Here is a 26,182-nt window from a genome sequence, read left to right on the forward strand (position 1 = left end):
CCGGAAATTTTCTTTAACTCCAATACAAGCACCACACCAAGTCCATCCATCCGTTATCAATATATCTAATCCTTTAAGGGTTGCAGGGAGTCACAGATGGACCCCCACGGTTCTGAATACATGTCAACTGCAAATGATTTACAATGTTCACATATTAGTTTTCAAAGTAATAAAGTGCAATCCAGAGTTGCTGTTAAATCAAAGTATTTGCGTATTCACGTGAACTGGGCGTGTTAAAAGCAGATGATGGTGAAAGCCATGGCTGCTGGAGGAGAGGAAGAATTGGAGAAGCCTGCTGCATCACGCAAGTCTCATGCATGGGAGCATTTTAGAATTGATCCAGCCTGTAGCGGTGCACCTGCACGTGCATGTAGTTTGCTCCCTCACACAGGTACACAGACCAGAGAGTGAAAGACAAGCCCTCACGCGTATTTGCTCCAAACCACGAGTTCTGTGATCCGCCCCTATTCCCAGCTGGGCAAGAGGCAGGGCACAGCCTGGACCTTTCACCAGTCCATCACAGGGCTGACATACAGACACTACTCACATTCACATGTACTGTATCTCCAATGTCTTCAGACTGTGAGAGGAGCCTTGATCAAATTCTGGGTGATGTAAGGGGAAGATTTAAATATTTTGATTTGGAAATCTATGACAAAATTAACACATTCTTCGTGTCTTTAAGGTCATGAGCTGCATTTGTAAGTATTGATGAAACCATTTTCTCAGTTATGGTTGAAAGTGAAGCTGAAATCAATAACTCATCAAACATCTTCAGTTCATAGAAAGGCTGGTAATGTCATTTACTCTCTTTTGCCCCCAAGCTGAGGAGGACAATTACCGCCAAAGGGCTGTGAACACAGGAAGCGTTCAGTGATGGTTATGAGGTCAACACCACCAACAGAGTCAGCACTAATCCAAATTTCACAGGAAACTAAACATTGTATCAGGAAGGAAAACCTTTTGCACAAAATAATTCAACAGATTATGCTTAATTTTGTTCCTTCAGAAAATGTGTATTCTCTAAAAAACACATGGGGCTCTGTAAAAAGTCCCTCTGTTGGTAGATTTTTGTCATATATGAGATTAAAATGTATAGTACTACAAAAGGGGATATATATATATATAAGTGTATGTAGTCTATTGTTCTAAATCCACATGTATGCAATGCTTAGGGGCTTTAGACCCAAGTGAAAATTGATCCAATGCGAGTTAAAATGGAAAGGCCAATGAATGCCTTTGGGCCCAAGAAAGCGGACCAATGAAAAGGATGGAAATTACCGACTACAGAGAGATAAAAACTAACTCAAAGATCGGTTTTTAATCACACGGTGTGACCGTGGCGTGGCATCAAAGTTTGATTACACGCCATCAAAACACAAGGTTCTGTATCTCGGACATACAAGGTCCAATCGACTCCAAACTAGTAAAACAAAAGTCCCGGCCTGATGACATCTACACAGAAATCTTGACTTAAAATCACAGCACCCCCTGTTGGAAACAAGAAATGTCTTGTTTTTGGAACGTCTTACACTTGTAGGTATTCCTCCTCACCCACTGCTCGCAGCCATGTCAAACTGTATCAAATGGGTCTCAAGACTTTGATAATGTAGGCATAACATTACTGTGACTTTTCGTCAAACGCCATAATAGTGGCGTGGCGTCAAAGTTCATCAACTCGCCGTGACACACGAAATTACTATAACTTCGGTGTTGGAGGTTCAACCTCCCTCAAACTACATTTGTGTAACAACAGCCCCCCCCCTGCAGACATTCAGATGGTTTTAAGGAATGGGCGTGGCAAAATAACTGACTAGCGCCCCCTCGGTGCTTGCGAGGTTGCATTTAGGCCATGAATTGTCCTTTTTCCATTTTGCGGTAGCAGCTGAGTGTCCGACTGGTCATCAGGCTGCACCACTGCTGGCTGTGGTTGTTCCCTTGGTGGAGCTGAGTCCAGATCAGGGTGTAGTCGGAGACACTGAGACTTGGAGATTAGTTCAGTCCCTGATATTCACTTCAGTTAAACAACATTCATACGCTCCCCAATCCGGCACATTGCAGTTTAGTTTTGAGTTGCTATAACTGATTTAAACTCAGACTTCCCATGCTCGGAAAACCACAGTCATCCTCTTTATTCTTAAACCTATTTTCTCAAATAGGTATATATACACCTAAAGAAAAAAAACAATAGTGCAATTATGTGCAATAGTGCAAATATGCCAAGGTGCTGGTTTAGTGTTATTGCAGATTGGAGGAGTTTAAAAGTCTTATGGCCTGGGGGATGAAACTGTCTCTGAGCCTGGTGGTGCGGGCCCGGATGCTGCGGTACCGTCGGCCAGACTACAGCAGGCAAAACAGTTTATGGTTTCCTTTGATCTATTAGTCACATCATAGTCGTTTAACCCCCTTTGTTTGAATTTCTTAAACCTCCTTTGCTTCCATTCCTTTAACCCCCTTTGCTTCAATTCCTTTAAACTCCTTTGCTTCAATTCCCTTTCTATTCTTTAAAGATGCTCTTTATCTCAGAAAAATAAGAAGTGAAGAATCAGTCTGCACTAACCAGCGAATTGGTAGAACAAAGAAGATAAGAGATTTTTCATGAGAATTTGGAAAACACACCTTGAACAGCGAAAATAACAATTCGTAACACACATTGAAACAAACAACAGTCGCAATGGAGATCACTCGGAGAGTGAAACAAATGGATATAAAGGTAGAGACTGTCCGCCCGTGATTTGAGTCCTTTTGAAAGATCACTGCAGAGCAGTGGAGCTGTTGAAGTCATGCAAACCGGATGAAGCTACAACATTTATGTTGGCAGATCTTCTGCTGAAGTTAATGACGACCGTTTCAAATGCCATTGCAAAGCGATGTCCCCATGCACCCATGTCTGAGGAAGAAGTTCGGTCCATTCTGGGCGACACTCTCAACGACAGTCTTTCACCAGGCACAACAAAGTCTAAGAGTTTGGATAAGCTCACGACTTGGTTGTAGAGGAAGTGACGAAGACTGTCAACTCCACCTTGTCTGCAAGCTCCACCTGTGTGAGCTCTGAGAAGCCTATACCAACCCGCCTCATTAACCCGCTAAAGTCCAGAAGATGATCTGTTATGCCTGCGAGACGTTAAAGGCAGATGCAAAAATCAAACTCTTGCTCGAGTGTCAATCGCGCAGCAGAAGTCGGGCCATTTCCTCAGAGGAACAGGGCGCTTCAGATGATCCCATTCGGATGTGTAGGACCTCTTCAAGCTGCCACTCTTCAGGAGTCAGCTCCAAGTCAGGTAGTTCCTCAGAGGGAGGTTCAACAACAAGCAGTATGGACAGTGGGAAGATGCTTGTCCAGGAAACAATCAACAATAGTTTGACTGACATCACAGACTTCTTTAATGAGTTCAATGACAGCCTCTTTCTCAATTCATCGTTTTCTCCAGAGATTGATATGGCTTTAGATGAAATTATTGAGTCAATCAATAAGGAAAGCAAAATGGAAAGGAATCTCCACAGCCAAACCTCTCAATCAGTAAAGGAATGAGGACGATCAATAGTCTTTTCATAAAGACTTTTGCCACAGCAGGGACACTTCAAATACTGACAGGGTGCGAAAAATTCAAGGAGGAGACCAAAGTCAATAGGAGGCTGACGATACAGTCATTGATGGCTAGTATTGACGGGCTTCTGGAGAAGGAGAAGCCGGGAGGAGGAAATGAAAGTTCTGCATTCCAAACACTGAGAAAAGCCTCCATCTGAAAAGGTTATTGTATTCACAAAACAGCTTTCAGATCTCATCTATCTTCGCATCGCACCTGGAAGGAATTCAGACATTAGTTCAGGTCCAGTGAAAAAGGTGGCTGTTCCTAAGGCACACAGGGGCATATATGCAGACATTCAGACCAGGGTGTTTTGTTTTCTGTCCTTGATAAGCTGGTGGCTGAACAACCAAGTTAACTGCCACACAAAAAGGGTGTCAGAGGCTTTTATGGCCATCGACTCACTGGAAACAAACAAGCAGTCATCATCATTAGAGGTCAGCAGCATTGAGGAGAAAACATCGAAGCAGTCAACATCATCAGAGGTCAGCAGCGGAGGGAATGAAAGACCGAAGAAGTCAACACCAGCAGTGTTCAACAGAATTGAGGAGAAAGGATCGAAGCAGACTTCATCATCAGAGGTCAGCAGCAGTGGGAATGAAGGACCGAAGCAGTCAACACCAGCAGTGTTCAACAGAATTGAGGAGAAAAGATCGAAGCAGACGTCATCATCAGAGGTCAGCAGCGGAGGGAAGAAAAGATCGAAGCAGTCAACACCAGCAGTGGTCAGCAGCATTGAGGAGAAAAGATCGAAGCAGACAACATCATCAGAGGTCAGCAAAGAAAAGGAGAACTCAGCATCATCAGACAGGAACTCCAGGGAGAAGATTGCAGAGATGCTGGCAGCAGACAGATATAAAATGTATGTCAGTGTTCTCTTGGACCAGCTCATCACACAAATCTATAAGAAGGCAAAGGTGACCCGGACTGATGTCGACATAACAGACACAAGTCATCATCTGCTGGAGAGAATATGGGCCGAGGTCAAAGACATTGACTCAACTTTCAACCCCAACACAATCCTTGACGAGGTCATTTTCAAGGAGTTGTGTAAGAAGTGGCCTTGTCCAGAGATGCTATTGGTTTCCTTTCTTTTAAGAGATCCAGAACTTGAGATATCAATTAGCTCCTCTTTGAAAAGACGCCTGTGCAAAAAGCCTGGCGTCTTCTCCTCTTTCAGAGCAGGCTTCTCTTCCTTCTTCCGGAGATAAAAGGTGGATGATGTTATTCCGATAGCTTCACTTTCAAATTTAAATATGTTTTCTCCAGGTGCTCCTGTTATCCCCACATTTATAAAAATGAATGAAATGTATAAAATGGAATTATTTGCTCTCAGTATTTATTCCACTCAGACTTAAAGGGGACATAGCATGCAAATTCCACTTTGTTAGTGCTTCTACAGGTTAATGTGGGTATCTGGCATGTCTACCAACCCAAAAACTCTGGGGAAAAAACACTTGCGCGTTTTGTTATAGTTCCTCTAAGTCAGAAACGTCATGCTTGAGCGACTCGATTGCGCTTCCTGGGTATTGTGTCGTAACAAGGAACTGGAAGTCTCCCTACATGGTCTTGGCCCACCCCCGTCCCCCCACACTCGCCACGCCGGGTTTACACCGGAGGCAGCGAGGCTGCGAGGCAGCGCAGCGCCGTTCCCAAGCACGCAGCCGGGCTGTTCACACGGGACGAGCATTTCTCCGCTGGTCAGCCCGCGATTCACTCACATGTGGCATTTGTCTGGATCGTTGGGACTGGGAGGCTGCAGCAGCTGCTCGGGAGCGACCGCTCGCTCTCCCGTGCGTGAGCTGGAATTTGTGTCAGCGCCACACAGCCAGCAGTGTGGAAGACTTCCGCAGTGTTCAGCGCTACTGTAACCCCCGAACCCCGACACAACGGGTACAACAACAAGCGGAGAAAGCAGAATCGCGGGCTGACCTTATATATACAGTCTATGGGGCTGACCAGCGCAGAGAAATGCTCGTCCCGTGTGAACAGCCAGGCGGCTGCGTGGCTTGAAACGGCGCTGCGCTGCCTAGCAGTCTTCCACACTGCCAGCTGTGTGGAAGACTTCACTCTACTGTACCCGGGTTACAGTAGTTACACGGGTTACAGTAGTTACGCCGGGTTACAGTAGTTATGCCGGGGTACACCGGGCGGAAGCGCGCTAAACCGCGGCACCGTTCTCAAGCACGCAGCCGCCTGGCTGTTCACACGGGACGTGCATTTCTCCGCTGGTCAGCCCCATAGACTGTATATATAAGGTCAGCCCGCGATTCTGCTTTCTCCGCTTGTTGTTGTACCCGTTGAATGTCGGGGTTCGGGGGTAAATGATGGTCTTCATAGCCCCCCCCCACCCCTCTCTTTCCCTCTCTGTCTGTCTGCTTGTGTGCTTGTAATGGATGGGCAGAGGGGGACATTTAATTATGTGATTGGGAAAATTAAAACTCCAGGACAACAGAAGGGGAATACAAAGTATGGGATGCATATTTGATAATTTATATCATATAAAATATGTAATTTATATCGTTTAAAATCATGGGGGGAGAGGGGGGAGGGGGGAGCTGGCTCATTAGCATTTAAAGGAACAGGCACTCAAAACAGGTCACTCTGTGGAGGGCTGTTTTATACAGGGTAAAAAGGGTGCTGTTTTATATGATCCTTGTGGTATTTTGACCAAAGTATGTTACAGACATTTCATTAAGACCCCAAGGAACCATATCAACTTGTGGTAAAATGGGCATGCTATGTCCCCTTTAAGTCTTGTTGTGGCTTTTCTCCAGGTGCTCCGGTTCCCTCCCATATTTAAAACAATTATTAAAAGATTCAAAATCGTATAATTTGTTCTCAGGATTTATTCCACTGAGACTAAAGTTTTGCTGTTTTACAAGCTGAAAATTCACTGTTTCACAGGTGCAAATTTTGTTTCTTCCTTTAATTCATCAGCCATCAGCACCTTCACCTGAACTTAGCTCCAACAAGCTGTATAAGGCAGAGTAGAGTGACCTCATTATGGCTGGTGATCAAATAGCGATAGTAAGCATCTAACTGTCAGATATTTTCAGAATAAGACACAGTTGCTGCTGACTATCACCGTAAATCGATACAGTGTTACTTGATTGTGTTTGTCTTAATTTTTAAGGAAAATTGAGATCTCAACTAATTCAATTTTGGAGTTAAATTTCTGCAGGAAGATGGAAATATTACAACTGCAACATATTTTTTATATCTCACTTATGTAAAAAGCAACAAGAGTTTATATGATTCAATATATTGGATAAGATGAAAGACCGAAGAAGTCGGTAATCCTTAAGCAAGTCCTTCCCCTGATTAAGAAGTGGGAGTAGGGAACAATCAGGAACTTCCTCTACCAACACAAAGGTGAGAAGACAGACCTCATCAGCAACTATAAGAAAGAAGTTGAGTAATGCTTGAGTTCAGTCACTGTCTCACCATGGTTTCCATCAGCTGTTTTCTGTGAAAAAGATACAAAACACTGCACAAAACTAGCACAGCACTTAGGAGCGGAAGTTAGTGGACAACGAAACAGAGCTAAAGAGAGTAAATATTGAATTTACATTTGACGACGTGCCCCGAAACGTGACTCCAGCTAAATGCTAATGTTGCTATGTGTCTACTGGAAGTGGAAATAACTGTTACCTCTCTTCCATTATGATCCCTCCCATGGAGGTATAAAACGTTTACTGGTGACCATAGACTGTAAATCAAGAGGAAAACACATCTCCACTTCCGCCCACTATTCAGAAATGAAGCCAATATATCCTGTATTTCAACCCTGCCATCGTGGTGGTGGATTGTAATCGTGGTGTCAGCTGATCATGGACTATGATTAGAAAAAGACTGCTTGATATACAATATGCCATACTCACACACTCATTACATGTAAATATTGTAATTCTGTTGAAGTGTTCAGTTACACGCGGCCTCTATAGCTATAATGCACTTGCATTGTTTTATTTTTGGTTGTTTTTCCTAGTTTCACACTGTTTGCATAGCATCCAATGGGTAATTATAACCAAACTTAGCAGAAGAATTTGCACTCCAACAAAAATCAGTGTAACTTCATTAGAACAACCTAAAATCACAGAAATCATGATTGAGAAAAATGTATTTGACACGTAGCTTGACTTTTTAGTTTGGTCCATGTCCCATCCACTAACAAGGAGGCGGCAGAGTTTATGACCTATATTACAGCCAGCCATCAGGTGGCAATTGAGATGCTTTGGCTTGACTTTTTGGGAGCAGTTGTGTCGTTGATCTTTATATATAGTCGATGCTAGTTACATAGTTATGAATAAAAAAGTAAAGAAACAAATACAGTAAGTGAACAATGGCATTGATTGTCTTATAATGGTCCAATACAATAAAGACAAAATGGTAAGTATATAAGTAAATAAATAAATATATAAAAGATTTGCTTTAAATAGTGATTTAATAGTTAAATGATGGTTAAAAAAATGATTTTGCTGGTCAGATGCTCCACCTTGCCTTGGCGCCAAAGAAATAATCCACCTGGTCGATGCCGGGCTGCTGATCAATGTTGCCTACCCTCCTTTTCTGGGAGAGAAGAGAGACATTGACCTCATTATCGTACTGGAGTACAGCGCTGGAAACATAAAGAGTGTGCATGTTTGTTGTGTGTGTGTGTGTGTGTGTGTGTGTGTGTGTGTGTGTGTGTGTGTGTGTGTGTGTGTGTGTGTGTGTGTGTGTGTGCGCAAAGATGGAATATTATATACACATCAGCCAGGGGCATTGTTTTAATATCCCAAAAAAATTCTGATTCCAAATGATATCACCTTACACAAATTGTATGTTTAAATAAGTTAAGTTAAATTTAAATGTTAAAAAGTTGACACTTTTGTTGTGCCATAATGCATCAAACGTGATACCATGAAATGGTGTGCCTTTCGGCATTCAATAAATTTGGTTATCAAAATAAAATATTAAATATTAATATTTTATTATTAATATTAAATAATACCTTTAATTGATTAAAGTTACCTCGGGGCACCACCCTTCAAAGGAAGGGAAAAGATAGCCAATTTATTGAATAAGTCTCATAAAAGTACTAACTACAAATTTGGAACTCTGATTAACAATTAAATTAATAACTATAACCAAAATTACCATATAGATAGTTAGCTAAGTTGAAGGATATGGAGTTCTTGACAGTGTAGAGGTTGTCACTTATGCAACATCAATGAAAAACATTTGTGAAAGAAAACATTTATTATGAATATAATAAAGTATAAAAACACAAATTACTAACAGTCTAATTGCTAAACAAAGATAGGGGTATATGTGTGTGTGTCTGTGTGCTTTCAAAATGGTGGCTGGCCAAAGAGATAACACCCTTCCCCCCTATTGGAATGTTTACGAGCTGTAGAGATAATGAGGTGAAGAGTTATGCGTGTGTCTGTGTGTGTGCCAAGTTAGAGAAAGTTACTAGATTGGATGCAACGAAAGACTGTGCAGAGCATAACAGACTAACTTTCTCAATAACTTGTACCCAAAATATCACAACACCACAACTCAAACTTATAAACATCACACAGAATCGAATAAACAGTCTTGCTTAGCCTAGTATAATTATTAAGCCCGGTTGTGTTACCAGTCCGTGGAAACGGGAAAAAGGAAGTTGCTGTGCAGTTTGAAGTTTTGTGTCGTCTTGCTGGTTTCTGTTGAGCTGTGTAGCTCAGTTGCTGGTTTTTCTGCAGGACATCGCATCGCTGCTAGGACGTTGGTAGAGCTTGGAGGGCGAGGAGGTTTCCTTGGTGAGATGAGCTGGAAGCTGCACCTTTGTGCTCCTCTCGAAGAGTTGGATGGGAAGAGAAGATGTGAGCTGGAGAAGAGGCTCGACAGCCTTCCCTCCTGTGGAAGGATCATAGGAAGAGGCAGGAAGAGGCTCGACAGCCTTCTCTCCGTAGAGGGAGTGTAGAAAGAGGCAGAAGAGTTGGATAACAGGCCTTATATTGGCCCGGTGACCTCACAGGTCATGGGGTCCAGAGTGACCAATGGGAGTTGAAACCTGTGTCACTGGGGGGGTTTTCACCCCTCTGTGTGAAGTTGATGCCCTCTGGGAGACTGAGTTCCTTGCTCTGGTTTTTGATGGCCCCTGGGAGACTGAATCCTGGGGGAACATGCTGCTTCAGGCTTTGATGGCACATGTAGGCTGAATTGTGGTTTCACAAAAAACCATGGCCCAACACTTTAGTCTACATGCTCAATGAATCCTGGGCTAGGCTGGGCCAGCGAAGGATCCGCCGATTGGAGCCTTTGTTTCTTGCTGATGAAAGGCCGCATTTGAAGGAGCCTCCAAAATGGGACAGCCTAGTTGCACCACTTTGACGCAATCATTAATTTGTAGACGCCAAAGGATGCAGCCCCTGAATTGAGATACAGCTGCTGTCAGTCGCTTCAGAGTAAGACAGGAAATAATAAGTCCAAATACTATAAGATTCCAAAAGGTCCAAACAGAAGAGGAAATTGGCTCCAATCAAGCGCTGTCCACAGGGTATGGCATGGCGTTGCAAAATGGAGTGATAGCCTTTCTTATTTAAAATCCCTTTTACCTTGTACAAATCTCCCACTTTACCAGCACCAAAGCAGCCCCAGACCATCACATTACCTCCACCATGCTTGACAGATGGCGTCAGGCACTCTTCCAGCATCTTTTCACCTGTTCTGCGTCTCACAAATGTTCTTCTGTGTGATCCAAACACCTCAAACTTTGATTCGTCTGTCCATAACACTTTTTTCCAATCTTCCTCTGTCCAATGTCTGTGTTCTTTTGCCCATATCAATCTTTTCTTTTTATTGGCTGGTCTCAGATATGGCTTTTTCTTTGCCACTCTGCCTAGAAGGCCAGCATCCCGGAGTCGCCTCTTCACTGTAGACGTTGACACTGGCGTTTTGCGGGTACCATTTAAAGAAGCTGCCAGTTGAGGACCTGTGAGGCGTCTATTTCTCAAACTAGAGACTCTAATATACTTGTCTTCTTGCTGAGTTGTGCACTGGGGCCTCCCACTTCTCTTTCTACTCTGGTTAGAGCCCGTTTGTGCTGTTCTCTGAAGGAGTAGTACACACCGTTGTAGGAAATTTTCAGTTTCTTCGCATTTTCGCAAGGAATAGCCTTCATTTCTAAGAACAAGAATAGAGTTTCACATGAAAGTTCTCTTTTTCTGGCCATTTTGAGAGTATAATCGAACCCACAAATGTGATGCTCCAGATACTCAACTAGCTCAAAGGAAGGCCAGTTTTATAGCTTCTCTCACCAGCAAAACAGTTTTCAGCTGTGCTAACATAATTGCACAAGGGTTTTCAAGGGTTTTCTAATCATCCATTAGTCTTCTAAGGCGATTAGCAAACACAATGTACCATTAGAACACTGGAGTGATAGTTGCTGGAAATGGGCCTCTATACACCTATGTAGATATTTCATTAAAAACCAGACGTTTCCACCTAGAATAGTCATTTACCACATTAACAATGTATAGAGTGTATTTCTGATTAATTTAATGTTATCTTCATTGAAAAAAACAGTGCTTTTCTTTGAAAAATAAGAACATTTCTAAGTGACCCCAAACTTTTGAACGGTATTGTATATATATATATATTGCAGCAACAGAACATAGTTAGAGTTTGGCACCCAGGCCCCGACTTCAACAATTAATCAATTTACCAGAAGATTACATTAATCTTATATAGCCTATATGTGTGTGTGTGTGTGTGTGTGTGTGTGTGTGTGTGTGTGTGTGTGTGTGTGTGTGTAAGGATATAAAATAATGCAATATAAACAGCAGTCAATGGAAACCAAAATCATCAACCCATTGAGGGCTAGATTCAAATCCACACCGAAAATCAAAGTAAACAATTTAAAGGGCCCATATTGTGTAAAATACATTTTCTGGGCTATTACTATCCGTAATTACTTGAAGGGGGTCAGTAGGGACCCTCAAAGTATGAAAACAGTCACTCCGCTGACTTTTTCTCTCAGTCCATTCTAAGAAATATGTTATCGAAACGTCTCGTTTCGTACTTCCTCCCCCGTATGAGCCATACAGGATCACACTTCTCCCTCAGCCCCACCCAGCCGGTACCAGTCCATCCTCTGAACCCACTTCCCCCGCTCCCCAGCACCACCCCTCCACACCGAATGCAACACCAAGCAGACTTGTTTCTGAGCTAGCAGCTTGTTAGCTACCACAGGCTAACCACAACAAACAACACTGAAGAAACACTGCAGCGTGGAGGGATGCAAGGAAGAGAATGTGTCCGTGCACATTCCTCCTAAGAACGTTACTGTTCGAGACCAGCGGTTACGCTTTATTTCTTCTGACATGCCGTGTCTGTGTGCTCACTACGGAGTAAAGTCTACATTACTCCGTATTGAAACTCCGTTGTGAAACTCTGTACTGTAACTCGGGACGTTACTCCTACATTGGCCGACTATCCTGCTAAAACTTGAACAAACATGAGGACGGTGTAACTTACCGTTCAGAAACATCCTGTTGTAACCGACTGTGAGTATGTGGCTGCATTCAAACATAACAACGTGACTTTCAGCTACGTTTACCAGTGAGAGTCAATGCGCCAGAATGAGACCGGTGATAGGCCTGGTCGCGTGTCACTCAAAGTGCAGTCAGCCAATCAGCAATACACATTGCAGCAGTTTTTTCGACTTTAAACCACTGATATATCATCTTAGGGGTATCAATACCTCAAATTAAATCCCAGAAAGATGTAAAATATGGGCCCTTTAAAATCATCAGATACACGATACATAATGTCCCATAGGTGCTCAATTGGATTTAGGTCAGGAGAACGTATGGGTATGTCAATGGCATCAAAGCCTTCGTCATCCAGGAACTGCCTACACACTCTGGCAATATGAGGCCGGGCATTGTCCCGAACCCAGAGGAACCCAGGGCCCACTGCAACAGCGTATGGCCCGACAATTGCTCTGAGGATTACATCCCGGTACCTAACATCAGTCAGGGTAGCGTTGGCTATGACATGAAGGTCAGTGCAACCCTCCAAGGACATGCCTCCCTAGATCATCACTGACCCACCACCAAACCTGTCATGCTGGATGATGTCTCCAGACTCTTACATGCCTGTCACATGTGCTCATTGTGAACTTGCTCTCATCTGTGAAGAGAACGGGGCGCCAGTAGCGCATCTTCCAATTCTGGTGTTCTCTCTCTAATGCCAATCAAGCTGCACAGTGCTGGGCTATGAGCACAGCTCCCCCTAGAGGACGTCGGGCCCTCATGCTACACTCATGACGGTTTGGTCAGAAACATCCATACCAGTAGCCGGCTGAAGGTCATTTTGTAAATATGCCCCATAAATATATATATATATATACATATCTCAATAAAACCATTAGACAAGTTGTCCACGATGCTGAGGACTGAAGTAGGCTATACCCATTAGAAAGTCTGGCTATTTATTATGTGCTATTTATTTAAATAACCTTCTAATCAGGTTTAGGTCTAAAACACTGATAAAACTTAAAACTTCTCAATTCCCATATCTTTTATTGCTGTTCATTCATACAGCAGGATACATATAACATTGTAATGGTTGTTATGTTATCAGATGACATTTCAATCTTCACACACATCATATTCAGCCTGACTCACCAGTGTCGCACTGGATGTGAAGGGAGTTACCCAAACCTAACGCAAGAGGGCGCAGCACATCCACAGGAGAGAGTTCCACTGGTTGCACAGTCTGCAAACACCACAGCTGGATTCTCTGAGAGGATCTGTGCCACTTGTTTGGAAGTGAAATGAATCACTGTGATAAGTTCACAGTCAGATTGTCACTGATGCTGAATTTTTCTTTTTCTTTACTTTGAGATTGGGTCAAAAGCATCTGAATCTAACCGTGTACGCCTGTAATATTGTAAAAACTCTAACCATTATAGAAACCAATTTTTATAAACTATTCCTCGGATCTTGAGTAGATGTCTGACTTTATCACACTCTGTGTTTTCCCCTCCTTGTTATTATTTGGGATGTCTCTTACTGAAATGTACTGTGTGTGTGTGTGTGTGTGTGTGTGTGTGTGTGTGTGTGTGTGTGTGTGTGTGTGTGTGTGTGTGTGTGTGTGTGTGTGTGTGTGTGTGTTACTGTTCGTCATCATCACACAGTGTCATGAACACGCTGTCTCTGTCAGTCTGTGCGCTCCTGGCGCGCTGCGCGTTTGTGGAGAAGTTGTCTGATCCAGCGCAGACAAGCGGTGCGCCACTGACATCCGCCCGCTCCGAAGGAACCCCAGCAGAGGAACACGCGTAATGAAAGATTTTACAGCTGGAAATTCTTACAGGCGGATAAACTCACAGATAGATGGTAAAAAAGCTGAAATGCCCCAGAACCGCGCAGAAAACGAGGACGACGCTGTGAGGGCGGATCTCCTGCGGGGCTTCACTCCATCTCTGCGCTCCGTGTGAGGGGAGACGCCGAGGGGCTGAGGGGCAGAAGGAGAACTGGAGAAGAGGGGAAAATGCTCAAAGTTTGTCCGCGTCGTGTGGAAGTGCCACCCCGCAAAGCGCCGTCCCGCAACAGCTACAGAAAATGAGCATGAATTGAACGAAGAATGCATGTCGTTTGGGAGATATCTGTGATTCTGCAAACATATATCATCTGCACGTCATCAGGTAAGGAGACAGATCCTCTAACGTTTCTACACATGTAAGGCAAAGGAGTGAGGCCGTTACTGACGGTAAATACTTTACTGTCAGTGCCAGCTCACCTGTCAGGTGCTGTGGTCTCTGTGGACACATCAGCCAGTTCACACTAGAGATTCAGATCATAGGAACTCAATTCATCCTCAATACTCACACATCATATTCAGTGTTTTGATCAGGAGCCTTTCGTGCATGCGGACGCACACGCGCAGATCACAGCAGTAGTAGCATAAACACACAAGCGGACTAACACGCACTGTCACTGAGGAGTTCATAAATATCACTGACTGCAGGTCAAAGAACTCATACGGTACATAACCGTGACACACACACACACACACACACACACACACACACACACACACACACACACACACACCTCTCTTTAGTTGTGAGGACACTCATTGACAAAATGCATTCCATGGCGCTTTACCCTAACCTAAACCTAATTATTACATTACATGTCATTTGGCAGACGCTTTTATCCAAAGCAACTTACAATTAGTGCATTCAACATCTATGAGGGGCCATTTAGGGGTTTAGTATCTTGCTTAAGGACACTTTGTCATGCAGATGGGGAAGACTGAGGATTGAACCGCCAAGCTTCTTGTTGGAGAACTACCACTCCAACCCTCAGCCACAGCTGCCCTAATTCTAACCCTAACCCTAAAACCAAGTCTTAACACTCAAACAGCCCATCGAATTTGTGAGGACCAGTCAAAATGTCCTCACAATGATGATATTGAACCAAAATTGGCCATTGTAACATGGTTAACATAGTCAACCTATAGTCTCAAAATGGTACACACACACGCGCACATACACACACCCTCAATGGTTTTAGTCAGAGTGTCACGCTCCTCACTGCTTGTGCACAGCACAGGGCCAAAATTACCCAGTCAACTGCCCATTTGCCTTTCTTGACTTGCAAAACCCAAAACCTTTATAATAGTTGTGGTTGCAACAATAATACTCAGTAACTCAATAGTTGCTAAAATGTCCTCAAATAAAATCACGTTGTCATCCATGGACACTCCAAACTGACGATTTACATCAGAGAAGATGGCTCTCTTGACATTGTGAAGCCCGGTTTGGCTACGTTGTTGTAAGAGATTTTAAGGGCGCGGTCACACACACGAATGCAAAGCAAATGACGCAGGTAAAAGTTCGCCGACGTTGTACTCCATACGAAGCCCCGCTGCGGAATTCCCTCATCACAGGAAGAAATTGTTCACCTCCTTGGTCACGCTGATTGGAAGTTAGATGGGGGGTCGAAGGTTACAGATACAAACTGTATAATCTGTGTGAATCCATGTCGATAAAAGTCACTACATGTTGCTCAGCTTGTAAAGTTTACATGATTTCTCAGAATAAAAGTCTTCTTATACTATTATATATATATTAAGCTATCATCACATGAATCATTATCCATGAATCTTTGCTGGTTAGCTAAGGAAAATAGCTAGTCAAGCTAAAGCAGGCTTTAGCTTCTTTCAAAAGAAAGCTGACGTTGAAGTTAGGTTGATGATAAGTTAAGATCCATGATCCACGATTTACGATATGAAACAAGCTAAAGTGGGAGTTTGCTTCTTTCTAGCTCATGTCAGGAGCAGATAGCTATTTTTCAAATAAATTTCATTCAGGTTAGGGCTGTTCTCTTTCTTTGTCAGAGGCTGTTTTAGCCAATGAACACGGTTTCTTGTGTTTTCCAGAGTAAATGGGAAGAAAGTGTTTTTAGTAGTGCAATCTATTCAGTGTGTGCTTGGGCCAGCAGTGAGAACACTACACGTGTTACTACAGGATAACATGTAGTAATAAGTGAAAAGTCAAAATGTCATAGTAACTGTCACAACTTCAGTCAGTTCATAGCATTTTCATTTTCTGTTATCTTGTTTTTCATGTACTTATTCTCATGTCATTTCAGAATTCAGCCACTCCCCCCTGCTCTGCATCACCTCTTCCCACAGATCTCATTACCTGCCCCACCCCCAGACTCACCTGCTTTCCATCAGTCATCAGTCACCCAGTATATATACCGGCCCATTTCCTCTGTTCTCTGCCAGATCGTCTAGTGTGTTTTTTCCTAGCTTTCCAGCGTTATCCCTTGTTTCACTGCTCTGCCTGATCTCCGCTCTGACCTGCCTTCTGGCCCTCGATTCCCTTTTTGCCTGCTCCCCGGTTTGCCTGCTCCCTATCGGATTTGTTTGCTATCTCTGACTGTCTGCCTGGTTTTGGACCCCTGATCATCCATTAAACCCGAACTCTTGCTATTCCTAAGACTGCTCAAGTGTCGTGCTTTTGGGTTCACGTTTGCCATTTTGCGCACCCTGACAGTACGATCTGGCCAAAAAGGAACCCAGCAAACTCTGAGATTCTCCAGAGAGAGATGGCGGCACAAGCTAGTGCTCTGCACCAACAAGGGCGACAACTTACCGCCATGGCAGAGGCTTTCCAAGAAGGTTCCGCACGCCACGACCAATATTTGGAGGCTCTCAACGACCAGTTCCAGCGGTCTCTAGCACAAGTCCATCAACCGCCGGCTGTTTCACGGCCGGTCAGTCCTCGTGCTATCTCCGGTCCGGAACCTCGCCTTAACGCTCCCGAACGGTTCTCCGGAGCACCAGGTACCTGCCGGTCCTTCCTTACTCTCTGTTTGTTGACTTTTGAACTGCAGCCTCTCATATATCCCACCGAGAGGTCGAGAGTGGCTTTTATGATCACCCAGCTTTCGAGCCCATGCAACTCGGCAGGACCCGGCTGTCATCAGCTGAACGACAGCGCTGCCGAAGGGACAACTGCTGCATGTACTGTGGACAGGGGGGCCACTATGTGTCATCTTGTCCAGTAAAAGACCGGGCTCACCAGGAATTCCGAGGGCGCTGGTGAGCCACATCACAAGTTCTGAAATGCCCTCTCGTCCCCTTCTCCATGCCCAGCTCTTCTGCAAAGGACAGTCTAACACAGTCTGTCTTTATTGACTCTGGGGCCGACACCATTCTCCTGGACCGTACTCTTGCCGTTCAGCTGGGTGTTGATCAGGAACCTTTGATCCAGCCCATTAAGGCCACTGCCCTGGATGGGCGCCTCCTCCGCACAGTAACCCACCGCACCATCCCTCTCCATCTAGGCATGTCAGGTAACAACACAGAGTTTCTTACGTTTCACCTGATACATGCACCACAACAACCGGTTATTCTAGGGCACCCATGGTTACGGAGACATAATCCACATATTGACTGGGTTACTGGTTCCATTTTACAATGGAGTAACCACTGTCATGCTGTCTGCCTAAGATCTGCTTCATCACTTCCCTCCAGCCCCTCTCCTCTTAATGAGTTTCCAGATCTTTCAGGAGTTCCATCTGAGTACCAGGACTTAAAGGAGGTGTTTAACAAGGCTCGGGCCACTTCGCTTCCCCCACACCGCCCGTATGACTGCGCCATCAATCTCCTCCCTGGTACCTCACCACCCAGGGGGCGACTCTTCTCCCTGTCTACTCCTGAGACCAAGGCCATGGAGAGGTACATAAATGACTCGCTGGCTGTCGGCATTATCCGTCCTTCTTCATCCCCTGCTGGATCTGGATTCTTTTTTGTGGATAAAAAGGACAAGACCCTCCGACCCTGCATTGATTACCGAGGTCTGAACAACATCACCATTAAAAACAGGTACCCCCTCCCTCTAATCTCTTCTGCATTCGAACTGTTGCAAGGGGCTACGGTGTTTACCAAGCTTGACCTCCGAAACGCCTATCACCTTGTTCGTATCAGGGAGGGGGATGAATGGAAGACTGCATTCAACACCCCTAGTGGTCACTATGAGTATCTGGTTATGCCTTTTGGACTTACTAATGCTCGTGCGGTCTTCCAGGCTATGGTGAATGATGTTCTCCGGGATTTTCTTAATATTTTTGTGTTTGTCTACCTTGACGATATCCTCATCTTCTCTAAGTCTGAACCGGAGCATGTTCAGCATGTTCGCAGTGTTTTCCAGAGACTCGCTTTTCGTGAAAGCGGAGAAATGTGAATTTCGTGCCACAGAGGTAACGTTTTTGGGCTTAATCAGCAGGGCTGGTCGTTTCCTGATGGACCCCACCAAGATCAAAGCAGTGGCTGATTGGCCTAACCCCACCACTCGGAAGAGGCTTCAGCAGTTCTTGGGGTTTGCCAATTTCTCCCGTCGTTTCATCCGCAATGATAGCTCTGTGGCGGCTCCTCTAACGGCTCTCACCTCCCAGAAACTCACCTTCCAGTGGTCCTCTGCTGCAGAAAGAGCATTCGGTGAGTTCAAGTCACGGTTCTCGTCTGCTCCCATCCTTGTCTTTCCAGACCCAGAGCGCCAGTTTATTGTGGAGGTGGACGCATCGGACTCCGGGGTGGGAGCAGTCCTCTCCCAGCGGTCAGCAGAGGACCAGAAGTTGCACCCGTGTGCTTTTTTCTCCCGCAAATTGTCACCATTGTCGCCGAACAACATTATGATATTGGGAATCGAGAGTTGTTGGCTGTCAAGATGGCCCTGAAAGAGTGGAGGCACTGGTTAGAGGAGGTGGAGCAGCCGTTTGTGGTTTGGACCGACCACAAGAACCTGGAGTACATCCGGTCAGCGAAACGGCTGAGTTCCCGTCAAGCCAGGTGGGCATTATTCTTTAATCGTTTTGACTTTTCCCTCTCTTACCGCGCAGGATCGAAGAATGTCAAGCCTGATGCCCTGTCGTCAGTTCCAGTCAGACAGTTGTCCCACATTATCGGAAAGTATCCTCCCCTCCAAGGTGTTCATTGGCATTATAACCTGGGACATTGAAGATAAGGTGAAGCAGGGTCAGGCTGATCACCCAGCGCCCAGTGCTTGCCCTGAAAATCGCCTGTTTGTCCCTGCGAATCTCTGCTCTCAGGTACTCCAGTGGGGACACTCTTCTCGCCTTGCCTGTCACCCAGGGGTTAGACGCACCCTAGCTCTATTGAGGCAACGCTTCTGGTGGGGTTCCATGGAGGAGGACACTAAGGAGTTTGTCACGGCCTGCCAGATTTGTTCCCAGCACAAGAGTGCCCGCCACGCTCCTTCTGGTCTGCTCCAACCACTGCCCATTCCTCATCGTCCATGGTCTCACATCTCTCTCGACTTCGTCACTGGACTTCCTCCATCAGACGGTAACACCACTATTCTCACCATTGTGGATAGATTCTCCAAATCTGCCCACTTCATTCCTTTGCCAACATTACCATCAGCCAAGGAGAAGGCTGAACTCATGCTGCACCACATTTTCCGTTTGCATGGCCTCCCCAGTGACATTGTCTCCGACCAGATGCCACAATTCACCTCTCGGTTTTGGACAGAGTTCTGCAGTCTGTTGGGGGCCAAGGTCAGCCTATCCTCTGGGTTCCATCCTCAATCGAATGGCCAGTCCGAGAGGCTGAATCAGGAGATGGAGACTGCTCTGCGGTGTGTTGTCTCCCACAATCCTTCCTCCTGGTCCAAGCAGCTCCTGTGGGTGGAGTATGCCCTGTCATGGAAATTTCTGTTTAATCATACACAAATTATACATTGTCTCTCGGTAAGTTCAATTCTAACACCTGCAGGTGGACCCGCCCCACACATTACCTAGCGTAACGTGTATGAATGAGCCCAGAGCATAGGAGAATCACTACACTTATACAATCAGAAGCCCCTCCCTGCGAGGAGCAAAGGGTATTCATCAGCCACTGGATGTCTGACCAGAGTGGGCAGACATCCTGTCTCCATCTCTGTCCCAGCCTCCTGGTGTGACTTCTGGAGTGAGACCATCTGTCTCCGAGATCCCTTGTCTTCGTTTACAAGACAAAAGACCCCAGTCCTGTATACAATGCAGAGATCCCCTCACCCATCTACTCAGTACCCCTGCCGTGTACCAATTGCCCAGTGTCACACATGTGGGGAGGAAATCATAAACATTACAGTCCCTTGAGCAACACTCGTAAAGTTTAAGTTAACCCACGAGAACCACATCTGTTCATACTTCTTCTAAATACATATCTGTTTTTCTATTAAACATTACACAAATGCAGAAATTCCCAATACAGCCCACAACACACTTCCCAGTTCGGCTACTGGACTCTCACCTTTCCAGTGCTCCCGAGGTTACCAGCCACCACTTTTTCCTGAGCAGGAGCGAGAAGCCAGTGTCCCATCTGTCCAGATGTTTATCCGGCGCTGTCGTCGCACCTGGTTGCGGGCCCGTTCTGCTCTCCTGCGTTCTTCGGACCGGTACCAGAGAGGGGCCAACCGGCACCGCATCCCGGCGCCCCACTACACTCCTGGCCAGAAGGTTACTACATCCATTCATCCTCCTTCTCTCATCCCTACCCTCCTCCATTCATCCTCCCTCCCTTATAGCTCCCCTCATCCCCACATCCCTTCATCATAATAATAATAATAATAATAATGAAATTATGCCTGAGATGAGACCCCCCTTGGAGTCCCCCCATTCTATCCTCTCAGACCAGCCTATGAGACGCATCTTCATCTCAACACCTTCACAGTGTCCATTATTTTCTCCTCAACGTCTAATACATCAATATCCATTCAAACCCTTAAACCATATTGTTGCTGAAATATAGTTTGTCTAACTGTGGACGGATGAATATCTAAACTCTTTGACATTGCTTTGTAACTTTCAGCTTTATGCAATCAATAATTCTCTATTGAAAGTTTTCTGAATTAGTTTTTTGGCAGGCATGGATCACATCAACAGATGCTTCTTATGGTTTGTAAAATTAGTTTTAAGTCTATTTTGTTTTTTTATAAGCCAAGTAGTCTTGACAATGAGTTTTTATCATACACTTTATATAAAGATGGATAACGCTATCTCCACCTCCTCCCACTATCCAGATCTGAAGCCAAAATATCTTGCATACAAATGTTTCCAGGTCTGCGCAGCGGCGATCAGGGGATTGAGCCTCAGGTCCTGTCGACACATGAGTCAGTCTCAGCTGGCAGGGGGTGTGGCTGGTTTCCCCGCTGCAGCAGACAAGGCACACCTGCTCTCACTCATTCATCAACCTCTCCATAAAAGCCTGGTCTTGACTCCACTACGCTGCCAGATAATTCCGTCTTGTTCGTTAGTGCGTTTGCTTGTTTGCTGGTCTACCTCCTCTATTACCAATTGAAGCCTGTTCTGTCATTCTCACTGTTTACATCCCTCAAACTAACGGCCAGACAGAACGGGCCAATCAGGACCTGGGGGCGGCCCTTCGTTGTGTTACTTTCTGTGTTCTCTCTCCCCCTCCCCTTTCTGTTCTTCCCCTGCAGGTCGTGTGTGTGGCAGGGGGTGTGGCTGGTTTCCCCGTGCTGACCTGTGACTGACTGAGACACTGACATGTGCATGAGACATTTGGTCCAGTCTGTGTTGCTCATTAAGATAATGTGCAAAAGACTAGAAAATTTGTAAACTGGATCCCAGATCTCCTAGCTGGTGTGCACAGTCAAACCCAAATGGATCCATGAGCCATTTAACCATGTATAGAGTCACGCTAGGAGGATGGATGTAAGATATTTATTATATATATTTATAAATGATTCATCCACTTCAACGTCAACAAAGCAGCCAAAGTCTTCACCAGGAACACACATTTCTCACAGATACATCACCACCAAATGTAAGGGACTTTTAGGAGTGGTGCATGGCTGCATGAGAACCTCCCCTTTAAAACTCCCCCCCTGTGCACAAACAGGTGAATCCCTCCTCCAACCCTGACCTCAAAGCATGGGCCTTGATTCTGATTGGGATTCTTCAACCTATATGATTAGTACAAAGACATGAATTGATGGTATTTTCATATCCTCTCTTGCTTTGTGCTTTGCTAAGGAAGCCCAACTCTGCCTTTAGACAGCGGCGCATGGATCAGAACCTGGGCTGCAAAACAAAGACACACAGCAAAATGAAGAGAGCAGCAACAATGTTCACATATTAGGTTGAATCATACATGCACAGAGTGGAGGCGCACTCAAACACACCTGCCTTCAATCAGCACCTTAACACACACACGCACACACACTCGCACACACACACAGACACAAATAATCTGGGTAAAATGGGTTGTAACACACAAACATAATTAATAGATGCAGTAATTGCTTTGTGTGAGTGAACCAGACAAAACCGACGTTAGCTCGTTTTAGACTGAAAAGGTAATGTATGGTCCAATGCATTTTATTAATAATAATGATGTTAACATCTGTGAAATGACATTCAGGAAAACATCACAATTTAAATCAAACTACGAAATATTTAGCTAATAACATTTACCTAAATGACAAAATAAACTTGATTATGTTATGCTTCCCAGAATATTTTCTTTCTAATTCCAAACACAAAACGTACAAGACTCAATTTGGTCCATGTATGTGCATATATTAACAATAAAAGATTCATACCTACATTTACAAAGATTTGTCTGGTGTGATTAGTATAAATATTTACAACTTAAAACTGTCATTTTTCATCGGTTTGTCCTTTTCCTATAAACTGATTACATCACTGAACTTTTATAAGAAATGATTATCATTAAATGCTGCAACTTAATTTAGTGAATCACTACGTGGAAAATAGTTAAGTTTCTAAAATGCAGGAAGCTCATTATACACAAACTTAGCACTGGATTTATGAATAGCAGGTGCAAACCAATCTTGAGCCTTGTAGCCAATATTGATGAAACAGAGATTGCATTCTCTGTATTGAAATGTGCAGCTTTTCAAATTGCAGCAGTTTTAGTTTCTAGTTTTTAGTTTCATAAATAAATAATATATTCAGTATTTGACACCAGGTGGTTGGTGATGTGAAGTTTTGAAACAGCATGTAGATCTTCATGTGTCTACTACTGTCCAAGTGATACCTTTTACATAACTTTCCCAAGGGGTCAAGGATGTGTTTAGGGGAGACTTGGACTTAAATACTGGCTGTAGGACTGGGTGTGACACCGGATTTAAAGTAGCTCGCTGTCTTAAACTGGACTAAAAGTTAAAAGCCTGCTCCTGACCTCTACTGGACGAAATGAGCATTACACATCATGAATAAATACATAAATCATTTTATAATATGCTCAATGAATAGATTCATAATAATTTCGGTGTCACTCAGGGCTGATATCATTCCTATTTGCTCAGCAAATGCCCTCAATCACATGTAAAAAGGCATATGAATTGGCATTTTCCTCCATTTGTTCAGCTACAGCAAACATTTCTACTATTGTAGCACGCAATCCGATCCATGGGCGCCTTCTTCTTCTTCTTCTTCTTCTTCTTCTTCTTCTTCTTCTTCTTCTTTAATTTGATTGGTGGTTAGCAACCAGATGTGCGCTGCCATCTTGAATTTGGCAAAAGCAGTACATTCAAGTTCAACAACCAATCCGAAGCTTTAACCTGCCCCCCGGACTTTTGATGACTGAAGTTGACAGTTTAATTATCTTCTGTCCAGCAAGTAATGCTATGGATAAATAAAAGTATAAATAAGTAAATAAAAAGTATCAGTAAATAATAAAAAAAGAAAATTGGAAATATCTAAATAAATAAATACACATTTCGGCATTTATTTAGGCATTTAATTATATAATTTTGTATATATTTATGTATTTATATAATTATTTATGTATTTATATTTTTTGTTTGGGCCCTTAAAACCCTCCATACCCTTGGCTCTTCTCTCCTCATGAATCTTTCAGAGAATTATAGCAACTCTCATTTTTCAAACACGATGAAGCTTTCACTCCAGAGGAAACAAGAATGCAGGGTTTTTACTGTTAATGGTGCATTTCTATATTCTTGAATCAGGAGAGCGCCTGTTGTTGTTGGTACCTGCCCCACCCTGACTCCCCCTCTCTCTCCCTCCCTCCCTCTTTCTGTGGACGGTCTGTAACCGAAGCAGTTCCTCAAAAGGAGAAAGAAAACCCTGTCACTTCTGATCAGACAAATCGAACAGCAGAGGAGTTGAGGCATAACTTTCACCACAACGTGGATTCAGCTTCAGAACTTCATTAAGCAGAGTAGGTTGTGTTCACATGCAGACATGCAGACTGGAAAGCTAAACTTATCAGTCTCATTGATTGTCCTGTGGCTTGTGATTTCAGGAGCTTTGGCAGAGGCAGCGGACAACATGGAGGTAAAAGAAGCAGCCTCAGTGGTGAGAGATGAATGGCAAAGGATTGAAGATGCATATTTAGCAGCACGATTATTAGAATAGTTCACTGTTTAGCTAGTGTCCCTCACCAGAAAACTATCATTGATCGGGTGCTGCTACTCTGATCTGTATTTGTCTGTATGGTATAATATAAATTTTAAAAAAAACAGAAGATGATCTTTTATGCTTGGGCACTGGACCATAAACTTTTATTGACTGTGATGGCAGCAATAGTTGTTAGTAAGTTGTTAGTGTTTTTCTTTAAATATGAAAATAGGTAATATGGAAATTCCCTCAAAATGTAAAAAAAAATCCTTTGATTAAACACAGGCTGTATTATAAGACTTTACATGATATTATTTTGCAGCAGCAGTTTAATGCAATATATAAGAAATACATTGCAATGTGTAAAGTATATTATGGTAGCACATTTCAAATTTAAATCCATCCATTATCTATACCACTTACCCATTGAGGGTCAGGCTTTCACAACAACTGTATCTTAGTTGTCGTCAGCTATTCCCAAAAAGAGATCAACTAGTCGATTGATTGTGGGAGACATATTTTAGAGATAGGACGTTTGGTGGTCGGTGATAGGACATTCAGAGAATTGTCCAATTGTCGTCTGCCTTCCTTGTCCACTCTGTTGGCGCTTCTTGCCAACTTTGCTGCTGCCAGCGTGCATAGCGTTGATATAGTTGTTGTACTTTAGGGCAGCCTTGTTTATAGCAGTTGACACTTTTATCTGCTCTGGTAAAATATTTCCCCATTGATGATCATAGTCGCGCATCTGAATTTGGTCAAACTGCTGCTTTAGCGCCCACATTGCAGTGTTTAGACAGTTTAGACAGATAGTTGACGAGTTGAGTAGTTCTATTCGAGACTTATTCGAGGGTTGCAGGGGGGCTGGAGTCCCACATTTAAATTCAACTTTGAAATTGAAATTAGACTAATGAACAATCTCAGTTTCCATTCAGTGTGCTGTCTACATGAGTTGATTTTTTTCCCCACAGAAACCCATCGATCAGTCCCCCTCTCTGTGTGCTGGTGAGCAGGACTATGTTGACAGGAGGAAAAGGGTCGTTCTGGAGTCACTCAACAGCCATAAAGGGTATAATGAGGGAAAATAGCATGAACATCCCAACAACCACAGGAAATTCTAAATACAGCAATCCTTTCACTTCCACATCTCATTTGATATGGAAGGATGTTTGCATTGCAATATTACAAATTCTGGGATCATATCTGAAGGAATTTAGAGTTTAAATAGCACTAAGAAACCCAGACGCCAACAGTAACCTCATAAATATCCCAAACAATGAAGTTTACTTAATGAATAAATAATGTCGTTCTCTACAGTATTCTGCAATTAGCTTAGCCGCTGTCAGATTTACTATCTCTCCAACCAGGACTGGGTTCCCCACATCGCTCTGCTGCCATCAGGTGGGGGTCAGAGGGCAGCCGTGGGTCTGATGGGTTCCCTCTCTCAAATGGAAAAGGATGGTCTGCTGGACCCTCTGCTTTACATGGGAGCAGTCTCTGGGTCAACGTGGTAACAATCACAGTTTCACACATATAATCACGTTTGTGTAAACGAGAGCTGAACAGCTGCTGATGCATGATGGGACATGTCAAGGTGATGATGGGATATAATTGGCATGATATTTATATGGGGCTGGAAGAGCTACTAAAAAAATACCTAATTACAGAAGATAACTACCAAAAACAAACCATTTT

At 43.9% G+C, this 26,182-nt stretch overlaps 2 protein-coding genes across 5 annotated transcripts in view; both read left to right on the forward strand.

The window, feature by feature from the left end:
- LOC124854942 (cytosolic phospholipase A2 gamma-like) overlaps positions 1 to 26,182 on the forward strand; it is a 78,971-nt gene that overhangs the window by 42,983 nt on the left and 9,806 nt on the right. For 2 of the 4 annotated variants that reach the window (XM_047343751.1, XM_047343752.1), the window contains one exon: positions 25,855 to 25,997. In XM_047343751.1, the coding sequence (XP_047199707.1) occupies positions 25,855 to 25,997 (143 nt within the window). Of the gene's footprint in view, positions 1 to 24,155; positions 24,312 to 24,395; positions 24,449 to 25,458; positions 25,557 to 25,854; positions 25,998 to 26,182 lie in introns of those variants that run through there. The other 2 variants (XM_047343753.1, XM_047343754.1) reach the window with 2 other exon arrangements.
- Positions 18,164 to 18,889, forward strand: LOC124854943 (uncharacterized mitochondrial protein AtMg00860). Its single transcript, XM_047343755.1, has one exon. The coding sequence runs from the start codon at positions 18,179 to 18,181 to the stop codon at positions 18,815 to 18,817; it is 639 nt and encodes a 212-aa protein (XP_047199711.1). The 5' UTR covers positions 18,164 to 18,178; the 3' UTR covers positions 18,818 to 18,889.

The sequence above is a fragment of the Hippoglossus stenolepis genome, chromosome 16 (assembly GCF_022539355.2).
Source record: "Hippoglossus stenolepis isolate QCI-W04-F060 chromosome 16, HSTE1.2, whole genome shotgun sequence".
Lineage (NCBI taxonomy): Eukaryota > Metazoa > Chordata > Actinopteri > Pleuronectiformes > Pleuronectidae > Hippoglossus > Hippoglossus stenolepis.

Excerpts from the sequence above, each read along its gene's own strand:
- LOC124854943 (XM_047343755.1), top strand. The coding sequence starts at position 18,179 with ATGATGTTCTCCGGGATTTTCTTAATATTTTTGTGTTTGTCTACCTTG.